General features: G+C 37.9%; 1 protein-coding gene across 1 annotated transcript; it reads left to right on the top strand.

Moving 5' to 3' along the window:
* The first annotated feature begins 10,514 nt into the window (after positions 1-10,514).
* On the top strand, positions 10,515-12,449 carry LOC131230446 (uncharacterized). Its single transcript, XM_058226374.1, has one exon. The coding sequence runs from the start codon at positions 10,515-10,517 to the stop codon at positions 12,447-12,449; it is 1,935 nt and encodes a 644-aa protein (XP_058082357.1).
* Positions 12,450-13,580: the final 1,131 nt, after the last annotated feature.

Genomic DNA, 13,580 nt, shown 5'->3' with positions numbered 1-13,580 from the left:
ATTCTTAGGTGCTCTGTGACACTTTTCTAACTTTGAGAAATATGCATGTTCTCTATCCTAATTCCTTTCAATCATCCCAAGAATATGAAATCTTTAGTTATCTCATTTCCTTCATGATATTTCTTCTTTTTTCATTATATCCTCATTATTATAGACCATTCTTAGATGAAGATTCCTACCAGGTTTGCTTTATTACATAAGGTATCATACTTGTAATTGTAACATTAATGGATACTTATGTACTCTTATTCCAGATTATTGACACAATTGTTATGGTCATTGCATTCATGCTCTATAATAATTTTTTTTCCATCACCTTTTTTTTTCCTTCAATATTTTCTCTTTTAAGCATATATCAATGATACTAGTTCATTCAACCTTGTTTGAATCAAAAGTTGTTATTCTAGTTCATATATCATATTCCTTACTTAGTTAGCTAGGGTGTATTATGAATTCAGTACATTAAATTATAACTCACTTTAAACTAGTGATCAGATAATTGAACTCAAGTCTATAATTTTCAGTTATCAGAATTCTTATTACTATCAACCTAGACTAAGTATTAATTTTGTCTTTAGAATTCGCATAATATCATGTTCACATTCTTGCATATATTATTATGAAAATGTTGAAAAATTTTCCTTGTAAACTTTAAAAAAAAAACTGAAACCTAAAAAAAATAATCTCACATGGATGACTATCCACACCCTCAACCTAAAATCTACATTATCCCCAATGTAATGATAATGTAATGCAGAGAATAATAAAAATAAAAGAAAGGGTGGATAGCACCTACCATGAAGAACTCACCTGCTACGTGACACTAAAAAAATTAAATATGATACAAATCCTACATAAATGCTCTGTCAGATTAGGAGCATCAATCTGAATATTCTGGCTAATAAAGATGAACAGACTCCTCTCACAAATGAAAGTTTTCCACATAAGGCTTCAATCTCTGACCATTAACCTTGTACACATTGCCATTACGTAGATTCTCAATTTCAACAGCCCCATGAGTATAAACATTCTTCACAATGAAGGGACCTGTCCATCTTGATCTTAACTTTTTCGAAAAGAATTGGAGACGAGAATTGTACAATAGAACCTTTTGTTAAGGTTTAAAATTCTTCCTACGGATGTTTTTGTCATTAAAAGTTTTGTTCCTCTCTTTGTAAATTTTAGAATTTTCATAGGAGTCTCTCCTTAACTCCTCTAATTCATTCAATTCTAATTTTCTTTATCTACTTGCTTGGTCCATGTCAAAGTTTAATTTCTTTATTGCCTATTAGGTTCTATGTTCCAATTCCACAAGCAAGTGGCAAGCCTTCCCATACACTAATCTGTATAGAGACATTCCAATCGGGATCTTATAAGCAGTCCTATAAGCTCATCAAGTGTCATATAGTCTGAGGGACAAATCCTTCTTATCTGGCTTTATAGTTTTCTCTAAAATGTGTTTGATTTCCCGATTAGAAATCTCAGCTTACCCACTCGTTTGTGTGTGGTATGGGGTGCTCACTTTATGCTTGATGTCATATTTTTTCATCAAAGCCTTAAATGTCTTATTGCAAAGGTGAGACCCATCATCACTAATGATGGCCTTTGGAGTTTCAAATTTAGAAAAAATATTTTTCTTGAGGAATCGTTGACCACTTTGTTCTCATTGGTCCTACTTGAAACTGCCTTAATCTACTTTGAAACATACTCCACACTAACTAATATATAAAGAAATTTAAAAGAAAATGGAAATGGGCTCATAAAATCAATACCCCAACAATTAAATATCTCCAATGGTAAAATTGGGGATAAAGGTATCATGTTGCGCCAGGACACTCTTCCTAATATTTGACATCTATCACAAGCAACACAGAAAACATGGGTGTCTTTAAACATGATGAGCCAGTAAAAACCACACCGTAAGATTTTTGCAATGATTTTCTTAGCAGAAAAATGGCTATCACATGCTTCCATGTGGCAAAAGGAAATAACACTCTAAACTTCATCCTCTAGAACACAACGTCTAAAAATCTAATTAGTCCCATATTTATATAAATACGGGTCATCCTAGAAGAAGTTCCTAACTTCGGTTTCAAAACACTTCTTATCTTGTGACTTCCAATGATATGACATTTTTCCCGTTACAAGATAGTTCACTATATCCATATACCAAGGTAATTTGGAGATCGCAAATAATTATTCATTAAGGAAAGTGTCCTGGATATGCATCTCTTCGGTGGAATCATCTAACACCAATCTGGAAAGGTTATCGACCATTACGCTTTCTACTCATTTCTTATCTTTTATCTTTAAGTCAAATTCTTGGAGTAGGAGGATCCATCTCAAAAGTCTCTGCTTTGCATCCGTCTTAGATAACAAAATTTCAAAGCCAAGTGGTCCATAAAGATGATCACTTTGGATCCTAGCAAGTAGGACCTAAACTTATTCAAAGCAAAAACTACTGCAAGTAACTCTTTTTCAGTTGTTGAGTAGTTTACTTGGGCCGAGTTTAGAGTTCTACTCACATAGTGAATAACGTAGAGTCGTTTATCTTTCCTTTGGCCCAAAACAACCCCTATGACATAATCGCTTGCATCGCACATTAGTTCAAAAGGAAGTGTCCAATCTGGTGGACGGATGATAGGTACAGTGGTAAGGAATGATTTAATTTTATTAAAGGTACTTACACACTCATTTGTCCACTTAAATGGAACATCCTTTTGAAGAAGATTAGTCAATGGTCTAGTAATGACACTAAAGTCCTTAATGAATCTTCTATAAAAATCAGCATGCCCTAGAAGTGATCTAATATCTCTAACAGTTCGGGGGATAGGTAGATTAACAATAATGTCGAGTTTTGAGCGATCTACCTCAATTCCATTTTTGGAGATAACATAGCCCAAAACAATTCCTTTTTGAACCATAAAATGACATTTCTCCCAATTTAAGATAAGGTGCTTCTCTTCACACCTAGATAAGACGAGATAGATTGTTGAGGCATTCCTTAAAACTATTCCCAAATACAGAGAAGTCGTCTAAGAAAACCTCAAGAAACTTCTCAACCATATTGAAAAAATACTTAACATACACCGTTGGAAAGTTGTTGGGGCATTTATACAATCCAAATGGCATCCATTTGAAAGCAAACGTGTCAAATGGACAAGTGAACATGATTTTCTTTCGGTCTTCCAGGGTTATCTCTATTTGGTTATATCCGGAATATCCATCAAGAAAACTATAGAATGAGTGACCTTCTACCCTCTCTAAAACTTGATCAATGAATGGTAGAGGAAAATGGTCATTCTTTATGACCTGGTTTAATTTTCTATAGTTAATGCAAACACGCCAACCTGTAGTGATACGTGTTGGTATGAGTTCATTATTAAAATTTTGTACAATAGTTATTCCAGATTTCTTTCGTATTAACTTGAGCTGGACTCACCCAAACACTATCGAATATTGGGTAGATGATTCCCACATCCAACAATTTGATTACCTCATTTTTTACAACTTCCATCATGTTTGGATTGAGACACATTTAAGGTTGTCTAATTGGTTTGGCATCTTTATCGAGATGGATCCGATGGGTGCATATGGAGGGCTTATACCCTTGATGTCAGAAATGGTCCAGCCGAAGGCTCCTTTGTGGTCCCTTAGAACATTCAACAATTTAATCTCTTAATCTTTGTCTAAAAATGAAGAAATCACCACATGATAAGTTTTGTTTTCACCTAAGTATACATACTTAAGCTCATTTGGTAGTGGTTTTAAATCAAGCTTTCGAACATTGGTTAGTGATGGCAAAGGTCGTGAGTACTCGATAAATAGGATTTGAGTGCCCGATCTCCATTGGTACATAACAATGTCCTGGATGGTAGTGCTCTCATTATTATCACAAATTTCAGCAATCACTTTTTCTAAATCAGAATTTTTCAAGTCCCCAAAGACTTGAATCAATTCTTTAGTCAGACTAGGTTCCAATTCCTCTTCTTCTATCAAACAGTCCATGAAATTCAGCGCATGGATCTCATTATTATCAATGGGCTGCTTACATAGATTGAAAATATTTAGCTCTAGAGTCATGTTACTAAAAGACAAGTTCATCATTTCATTCATGCAATTTATGATCGCATTTGAAGTTGATAGGAATGGACAGCCTAAAATGATGGGAACTTGAGCGCTAGCGTTTACACGTGGTTCACTATCTAGTATAATAAAATCCATGGGGAAGTAGAATTTCTCCACTTCGATTAGCACGTCCTCTAAAATCCACCTTGGTACCTTAATGGAATAGTCAGCGAGTTGGAGTGTAATCATGGTTGGTTTAAGCTCGCCTAACCCCATTTGTTTGTAAACCAAATAAGGTACTAAGTTAACACTTACACCCAAATCTAGCAAAGCATGATCAATTTGAAAATTCCTAATAATATAAGAAATAGTGGGACTTCCCGGATCTTTGTATTTGGGTACGACCCTTTTATGAATGATAGCGCTCACTTTCTCAGTAAGGAATGCTTTTTTATACACATTTAATTTCCTCTTTACAGTGCACAAATCCTTGAGATATTTAGCATATGATGCAATTTGTCTAATGGCATCAAGCAGATGAATATTGATATAACCTTTTGGAGCATATTTAACACCTCTTGATATTTCATAGGGACAGTTGGATTCCGGAGTCTATATGGGAACGGAACTGGAAGCTTAATATGACTTAGTCTCTTTATCATTTTATTTTTGCAGCTCTTGAACCATAGCCGGTTCATCATTCTCTTGAGATGATGGCTCATCATTCGATATTTCTACCGGTTGCATTATCTTGTTATCGACCTCTTTTCCACTTCTGAAGGTAATGATGTTCTTAGCTTATTCATGATGTAGCTCACTTGGATTTGAGTCTCTAATGAAATGTGTGTTTCTAGGGTTTGGCACAGCTTGAAAAAGGATGGTGCCTTTTTCCCTAGCATTTAGTTAAGTCTCAATCCTAGCTATGGCCGTCTTTAATTCCTGATTTGATTGGATTAGAGACTGATTCATTTTAGCTTGAGAGTTAATGAATGCGGTTAATGCATCTTCCATAGATGATCGCTTTGATGGGGGTACATATGGTGCATTGTTAGGTGCCCCAAAGAAGTTGTTTTGCGGAGGCATTTGAGGTGCATTGTGCGCATTAATTCGTGGTTAATTCCTCCAGCTAAGATTAGGATGATTACGCCAATTTAGATTATACGTATTTCCCATTGGTTGCGTAATTGACCTTTGGTAGTTATTTATATAGCATTTGCTTGCTCATGCTCATGCGTGATATTTAGTACAACCGAGATTATTGGACAATCCTTTGTGTCATGGTCTGTACCACCACAAATGCTACAAAATTACCTAAGAAAGTGTTTGCTTTAACCATATCAACCTTCCTAATTTCCAAGGCTTCAACCTTTCTAGCCAATGTAACGAATTTTGCATTAAGGTTGTCTTCCTCTCTTAGGACATACATCCCCGCTTTCTATCTAGAAATGGGTCTAGTTTGGTCTGATTTAATAGAGACATCCTATGTCTGTATATTCTCTGCTAACATATCTAAAAATTCCAAGCCTCATTATAATCTTTGTCAAGAAAAGTTTCACCACACATCAACTCTATGAACTGACGGGTATCCATAGTGAGCCCCTTTTGGAACGCATCAATCACGTGACATGGTTCATAACCATGATGTAGACAAGTAATTAGAAGGTCTTTGAAGTGTTCTCAAGCTTGAAAAAATAGTTCATTCCCCTTTTGGGAGAATGACATGATTTCTTGTTTTAGTGCATTTATTTTGTGCTCAGGAAAGAACTTTTTCAAAAACTCTCTATTAAGACTTGCAATGTAGTGATGGTATTAGTTCTTAGAGAGTTGAGTCATGCTTTGGCTCGATCCTTTAGAGAAAATGAGAATAACCTAAGCTTAAGTGCATCCCTATTTCCATTGTTTACTTGTAATGTTACAGTTACTTCCTCAAAGTTCTTGAGGTGAAAGTAGGGGCTTTTAGAATCCAAGCCATGAAATTTAGAAATCAATTAAATCATACCTAGTTTAAAATCAATGTTCCCTATGTGAGCAGGGAACACTATACAAGATGGTAAGTTGATCTCTCAGGGTGTAGAAGTTCATGTAAAGTCTGTGGTTGGTTTAACACATTCTTATGAATTTCATTTTCATCATCATGAGGAGGATTAGGTTGATTTTTTCTGCTTTGATTTATAGTTGGATCTGACAGATTTGGATTTGGATTATCAACTGGGTCTGACATGGAATCGAAGTGATGTTGAGTACCTCTTCTAAGTGAATGATCAAGGCCTAGACCTAGTTTGCCTTCTGAGGCGATTGTTTTGATCCCTACTCCAACGGGATATAAACCATCCACACCACACAACAAATACTACTAATTTAAATAGTAAGTATAATACTTAAAATAAAAATAAAAACTTAATCAACAATCCAAGTAGCAGGGCCGACCATGAGGGTTCAGTCCACAAAGTAAAAAATAAATCAACAACCCAAGCGGTAGGGCCGACCATGAGGGTTCAGCCCATAAAGTAAAAATAAAAAATAAATCAACAACTCCCCAACAATGGCGCCAAAAACTTGATTGCTTGCCTCCAAGTGCAGATGTTCGTAAGTAATATCTTGTGAATACAGGGTCAATCCCACAGAGAGATGAATTGCGAGAAGGAGAAAATCAAATGCAAAACAAACCAAGTAATAAAAACTAAACTGATGATCAATTTGATTTTGGAATTTTTGAATGGATGTAGTTCAATTGAATTAAAACAATACCCAAGCTTCAAAGTTCCACACATAGGTTAATGTTCTAAAATCATGATGACTTGGATAGCACAACTAGGATTTGAGCACTATGGTCAGCCTAATCAGAAAATAAAACAGTTTAAATATTTTAATAAATGATATAAAAGATTAGAAAATCATGAATTTGCACCATTAACATATATTCTCAAGCGCCAGTGATTTTAAGTATTCAATATCCATGAGAAAATGAAAATCAAAGAAATATAGCAGGTTGTGAACCTCTCCTATATAGGAAATCTGATTGATCTAGGGTAAGCCTATCCATCAATGTGGATCTCATATGATGGAAACATATGGATCTCACAAGAGGATCAAAAACAAAACCTAAACAATAGATAACATGCATACACCATTCTTCTCATCATTAAAACAATCAATTATCATAACTTAAAGAATTATTAAACCATGTAAGCTAGAAGAAACTTAGAAAAACATAATTAGAATATAGAAAAAAAGTAACGAGAAAGAAATAAATGAAAATAGAAAAGATCTAAAAGAAAAAAATAACTTATAAAATTGAAAACTCTTTAAAAACCCTAAATCTTGCTCTTAAATGCTTTTAATGATGCTTAGGAATGCCTTAAGAAGCCATATTTATAAGTGGAGAATTCTAATTTTTGTACAAAGTTGGAAAGCTCTAGAAACCGCCTCAAATTTACGCAGTTTTTTAAAATAGACTTCTCGTTACACAATTTCATTAAATAGTTTTCATGTTGCGCAGTTTTTCTAAATAGACTTTAGAGTTTTAGAATACACTTTTTCAGGACAATTTCAGAATTCTTCATTTTAAATCTTCGATTCTCTTTCTTCCTCATTTGGTTTTTTTGGATCTTTGGTATGTGAATTCTTCAATCTTGATCTCCTAAGATCCATCCCTTGCCTTGGTGATTCTTGAGTATCAAATCCATGCTTTTAACACATTTTTTCAATTCAAGTTCTTAAATTCACCTTGCAACACATACATGAGTAAAATAGAACGTTAAGCTAATTTATATTCATGAAACAAAGATATAAATGAAAAAAAAATTATGCATTATTTGAGTCTCAACAAGCTCCATCTTAGGTGCTTCATTAAACATAACGTTCGGCCATTTGATTACCCACTTACTTAGATTGGTGGATATTTACTGAATGGTTCACGTGAAAATCGTCCAACCATTCAAATGCAGCAAAGTCCATAAATCAGAAGTTGAAAATTTTCAACCAATCCAAATTTGGGATGATTACTAATCTACAGCTGGTCCCACAGTTCCGACGGTTTGATTTGAATTAACATATGAGACTTGTACGATTTATCAGTGCCTGAATATCAAAACATCATCCTATATCACAGTATTAAATAAATAGCTGATGTGACATCAATTCCTCTTATCCGGTCGGCTGATGTCCTGGAGTGAACCTTCGATACTCTGAAAGTGTATGATGGATTATATGCAGGCATTTATAAATACTTAAAAGTTGTATAGGTGGCATAAATTTAACTCAAATTAAACCGTCCAATTTATGTTTATAATTTTAGATATATGATAAACCAAAAATTCTGCTTATTTGATTACTTATTAATTAGATCTGTGGATATCTGTAGAACGGTTAAAATGAAAAATATGCAATACTTTTATTTCAACAAACAATTGTCCATGAATTAGAGGTTAGAATCGTTCATCAAATCTAAAATTTTGGGCTGTAAGTGAGATATGAGCTCAACAATCTGGACGGTTTCGTTTGACCCAAATCATACCACATGTACCATTTTCAAGTGCCTGCATATCAAGCGACATACACTGCCTGAGTACCAAATAACTCCCATATCCAAAATCACCAAATTGCCGGACACGGCTTTAAGTGGATCCCGGATCCACCGAGGTCGGTGGATCTATTACTGTGAGGCCTATTTGAATTATATCCACGCCGTTCATCCGTTTCCCCATCTCATCTTAGAGCATGAGGCCAAAAATGAAGCAGATCCAAATCTCAGGTGGACCATACCACAGGAAAGAGTGGTGAATTGAACGCCCACCATAAAAAGAATCTTACGGGTAACCGGAATTTGTATTCTCCATCCAACCTGTTGATGACGTAAAAAATACCCAAATGAAGGGACCGCACAAATATCAGTTTGATCCAAAACTTTTGTGTCCCACGGGAAGTTTTTAATGGTCAATCATCACTGTTTCTGTAGTATGCGCCAATGGAGATCTGGATCTTCTGCGTATTTCGTCTATTGCCCCTGATAGATCAATGGTCACGATCATTTCTCTCGATGTGGGCCCCACGTGGAAAACACATGTTGTTGATCCTGAGCCATGACAAAACGATGTCCTTTGAGAATATGCTGGAATTAGAGGACGTTGGGAGCATTGAAACCAACGTTGCATGAGGGATCAGTGGGATATTCTCCTTGTAGATGTGAAAATGCTCCGTCTCATTTACAGCTGACTTTTTCTAATATGATTAGTTCACCACCATTTTAAGAATGGTTGTGAATCTTCTATCGTTCACATGGAAGAGTTGCAAGATAATCCTGACCGTTGAAATCTATGAACCAACCGTCGATGGACCATAATCAAATTTTACACTGAAACGATTAAAATAACAATCTTCCTTGCCTTTGAAATTGGTCCACTTACCATTTTACTTATTACCTTCAATTTTATACTCATCAATTGGAAAGCTAGGATTGCCATATCAGTGTAATTTTCCAGATGTGTCCAATCAATAGCGTGACATGTAATTTGTGTAGACGCCCATGAATGACACATGCGAGGAGAATGAGTCACCACCATTTTGAAAATGGTGGTGAATATCACAGTAGTCCGTAACAATGAGGTTTGCGAATTCCACACGCATGCAGAGCAATACACCACACGCGGCCCACGTGAAAATATGAACCACGTGTATATGCAATCTGAGCTTTATATAAGTTTATAAATAATTCCTAAATCTCCTACATAAAAAAGGATGGGCATTTTCACTGTTCATGTGGGGCCACAACGTACAAAATAATCTATTTGTTTTGATACATTGTGGCCCACCTGAGTGTGAAATGGCCTGGATTTTGTTCCAGAAGATAAAAAACATTTTATATCACATGATGGAAAGTTCAGATCTCACACACATATCACTTCGTGAGACAGACTCTCGCATGTAGATGTGTACGGCTTCACACTCGTCAGCAATTTGCACACCTCAGCCGCGCGTCCAATCATTGGAATTTCATAGGGTACGGCGCACGGCACAACGTCTGTCGTACGAGTGTGAATTTTACCACAGAATGCATATTAAATAATGATCTGAACCGTTCAAGTACTAGATCATATCCAAAGGGCCCATAATAAATAATTTCTTTGATTAATATTTGTAAACGAAGATGAGTTTGGAACGTTAAAAATATAAAGTTAGAATGGGTCATATTAATATCTAAGAATAAAAAATTACGATGTTAGTGAATAGTGGTTACAAGATTATATATTTTACGGAACTAAAGACAAAATGAACGGTTCAGATCATCATATAAGATCCAAACAAGTGTAAACCCTACCCCCGTACAGTACCGTAGTACAACCGCACCGTACCACATCAAAAATCCTATATATGGACTTGTCATGCATGGGGAAAGCTGGGGTTTGGTTTTCTACGCATTTTCTTTCCTTGGTTGCATGATCCCAGCAATGGGCACGAGAGAAGCAATAAACATGCACACGTGCACCACAACCAATACCTGCTACGAGAACTACGACCCTTGCTTCCCTGATCAACCTGTCGTTGATCTCTACCTCCCAATATGGGCGCACCAACCAAGCCATCAATCAAAGCCAGCCTTCATATGGGCCCCAGATGGTGGACCAAGGAGCTCAATCACCTACTCCCAGCTGGACACATCCATCCATTCAATCTCTTCACAGCTCCTCATACCATTACAGAGAGGAGATACAGTTCTAATCCTCTGCTCTCCTGGCCTTGATCTGGTGAAAATCCTCTTCTCTAGCCAGAGAGCTGGCCTTATAAGTGTCCCCATCTCACCACCTGATCTTCCTCCCTCCAAATCCACCATCCAACCCCACCATCTTGCTAGAGTCCTTCTCCAAACCAAGCCCAAGGCAGCCATTGCTAATCTTAGTTACATCAACAGCGTCCATCAGTACATTTCTGGACATAGTCACCTCTCCCAGCTATTTCAAGATCTCAAATGGCTTCCCGTCGAAAACTTCGCCAATACCAGCACTTCTTCTTCTTCTTCTTCTTCTACCTACTTGGGTTGTAGGTCAGACGAGGTTTATCTAATTCAGTACACGTCCGGTGCAACCGGTATCCCAAAACCCGTCATGGTGAGTGCAGGATCAGCTGCTCACAACGTCCGGGTGGCGAGGAAGGCCTATGATCTACAACCGAATAGTATTATTGTATCATGGCTACCGCAATACCATGACTGTGGGCTCATGTTCTTGCTACTGACCGTTGTTTCTGGGGCCACCTCCATACTCACCTCACCATCGGCCTTTGTGAGCCGTCCACGTTATTGGGTGGAGCTGATTACCGAGTTCAAGGCAACTTGTACACCAGTCCCATCTTTCTCATTGCCTCTTGTACTCCGGAGAGGCCGGATTGAGGTGGGCCACCTTCCACTCAATCTCGGGAGCTTGCGGAACTTGGTGCTGATTAATGAACCCATCTACCGTGAATCCGTTGAGGCATTCGTTAATGAATTCTCAGCCGTTGGTTTGTGCCCATCTTCCATCTCACCGTCTTATGGGCTTGCAGAGAACTGCACCTATGTTTCAACAGCGTGGAGTGGGACTGGCAGTAGTTTTCCAAACATGCCTTCCTACAACAAGCTCTTGCCTTCTGGGAGGCTGGCGGCATTGCCGCCGGAAGAGAATGAAGAAGGAGAGATGGAGATTGTTGTTGTGGATGAGGAAACCTTCGAGCTGGTGGAAGATGGGGTTGAAGGAGAGATATGGGTTTCTTCTCCCAGCAACGCTTCTGGATACCTCGGCCACCCATCTCTAACACGTGAGGTCTTTGAGGGGAGAATTAGAGGGAAGCCGAGCCGGAGCTGCTTTATCAGGACCGGCGACCGTGGAGTTGTGAGAGGAGAAGAGAGATATCTGTTCGTTACGGGGCGAACTTCCGACGTTGTCAAGATCACTAGCCATGGCCTGGAGCTGCATCCTCATCAGCTGGAAACTGTAGCTTATAACAGCTGCCCCAATCATCTCAGGGGAGGTTGCATTGCTGCATTCAGCATATTCAACACGACGGTTGTGATTATTGCAGAGCTACAACGACGAGAAGGGGAGAGAGGAGGTGGGGTTGTGGTGTATGAGAATATATGCCGACGGATCGAAGGTGCAGTGAGAGAGAACCTAAGGATTGGAATTGGGGTGGTGGTGAAGCTGGTAGAGAGCGGCAGCCTTCCGAAGACAACATCAGGGAAGCTGCAGAGGTGGGCTGCCAAGGAGAAGCTGAAGAGCGGTGAGCTGAGAGTGGTGTTTGGTGGTGGAGGCGATGATCTTGGAAAGGGAGGAGGGAAGAGAGAGGATTTTCCACCTTTCTTCCCTTCAATGGACGATCATCATCGTCTCTCCCTGATTTCTTTGCTATGAAAGAGATTGGAAATGGCATGATCCAATCTTGATATTGTATGGCCTGTGATTATAACAGCTGTGGGCCCACTGTGTTGTGCTTGTTAGATCCAATCCGTCCATCAGGCGACCTCTCATCTTCACCTTACAACCCAAGAATCGGCTCGATCCAAAAGTCATGTGCACCACACAACGGATAACAATGTAAACTGGGGCCTAAAACCTCTTAGTTCGCGTGCTGTGGCCCACCTATGTTCCCTATTAAAGAAGTATAAATTTTGAATTATCTTTCTCTCGATACAAGCGGACCCTTGTATTAGGATGATCATTACAACCTTATAGGATAATGTTCGTTATCTTATCCTATGATATCTTCTTTTGAATCTGAATCTCCAGAGGTTGGTTGATTTGTAGTGTGCCTGGGCCCATGATGAGATGATGGGCCATGCGAGGAAGCTATGCTATTGCGACCCCTCGAGCTGATATAGGTTGAACACGAACTGAAAACCTGCAATTGAGAAATTAAAAAAACGTATAGTAGACCACCCGTTGGTGAAAAGGTCAGCAATCTGTTTTTGTGTGGCTAAAGGGGATGTGGATGTCTGATTAGAAATTAAGTTACGAAGAAAAAAAAAAACCGGTTACTTTTTACGGTGAAGATCATCGATGGAACCCCTTCAATTCAAGTGCCAAAAGAAGGATTTTCAATTTAATCGACGGGAATGTCATTCGATCGAAATATTCCCAAAAAATCTAATTTACTAGCGGGGTGTTTTTGGACTCTTTCAATTCAATCTACAAGGTTGTCGATTTGATGGATGGTCTCTCGATTGTTGTCGATTCGATTGATAGTCAGATTAACAATGCAAACCGATTTATGTAAGTGCAGATTTTATTTCTAAGTCGGGTGAGAGTCTCTATATAAATGGTTCTAAGTGCAATTATGGCATAATCACTGAGAGAAAGTAAGCAAGGGTGGAGCATATGAGGATCCTTCTTCATTGTTCTTTTTCTTCATCTTCTAGATTAGGTTTTTATTGTTTTCTTTAGATTAGTTTTTCCTTAGCACGATGTGTGGCCTCTTAGTTAAGGGTAAGGGGTGAAACTTTTGATGAATTCTTAATGTTTGATTTACTTTGATTCAATAATAGT

The sequence above is a fragment of the Magnolia sinica genome, chromosome 17 (genome assembly GCF_029962835.1).
Source record: "Magnolia sinica isolate HGM2019 chromosome 17, MsV1, whole genome shotgun sequence".
NCBI classification, from domain to species: Eukaryota; Viridiplantae; Streptophyta; class Magnoliopsida; order Magnoliales; family Magnoliaceae; genus Magnolia; species Magnolia sinica.
This window is presented reverse-complemented; position numbering and strand designations above follow the sequence as displayed.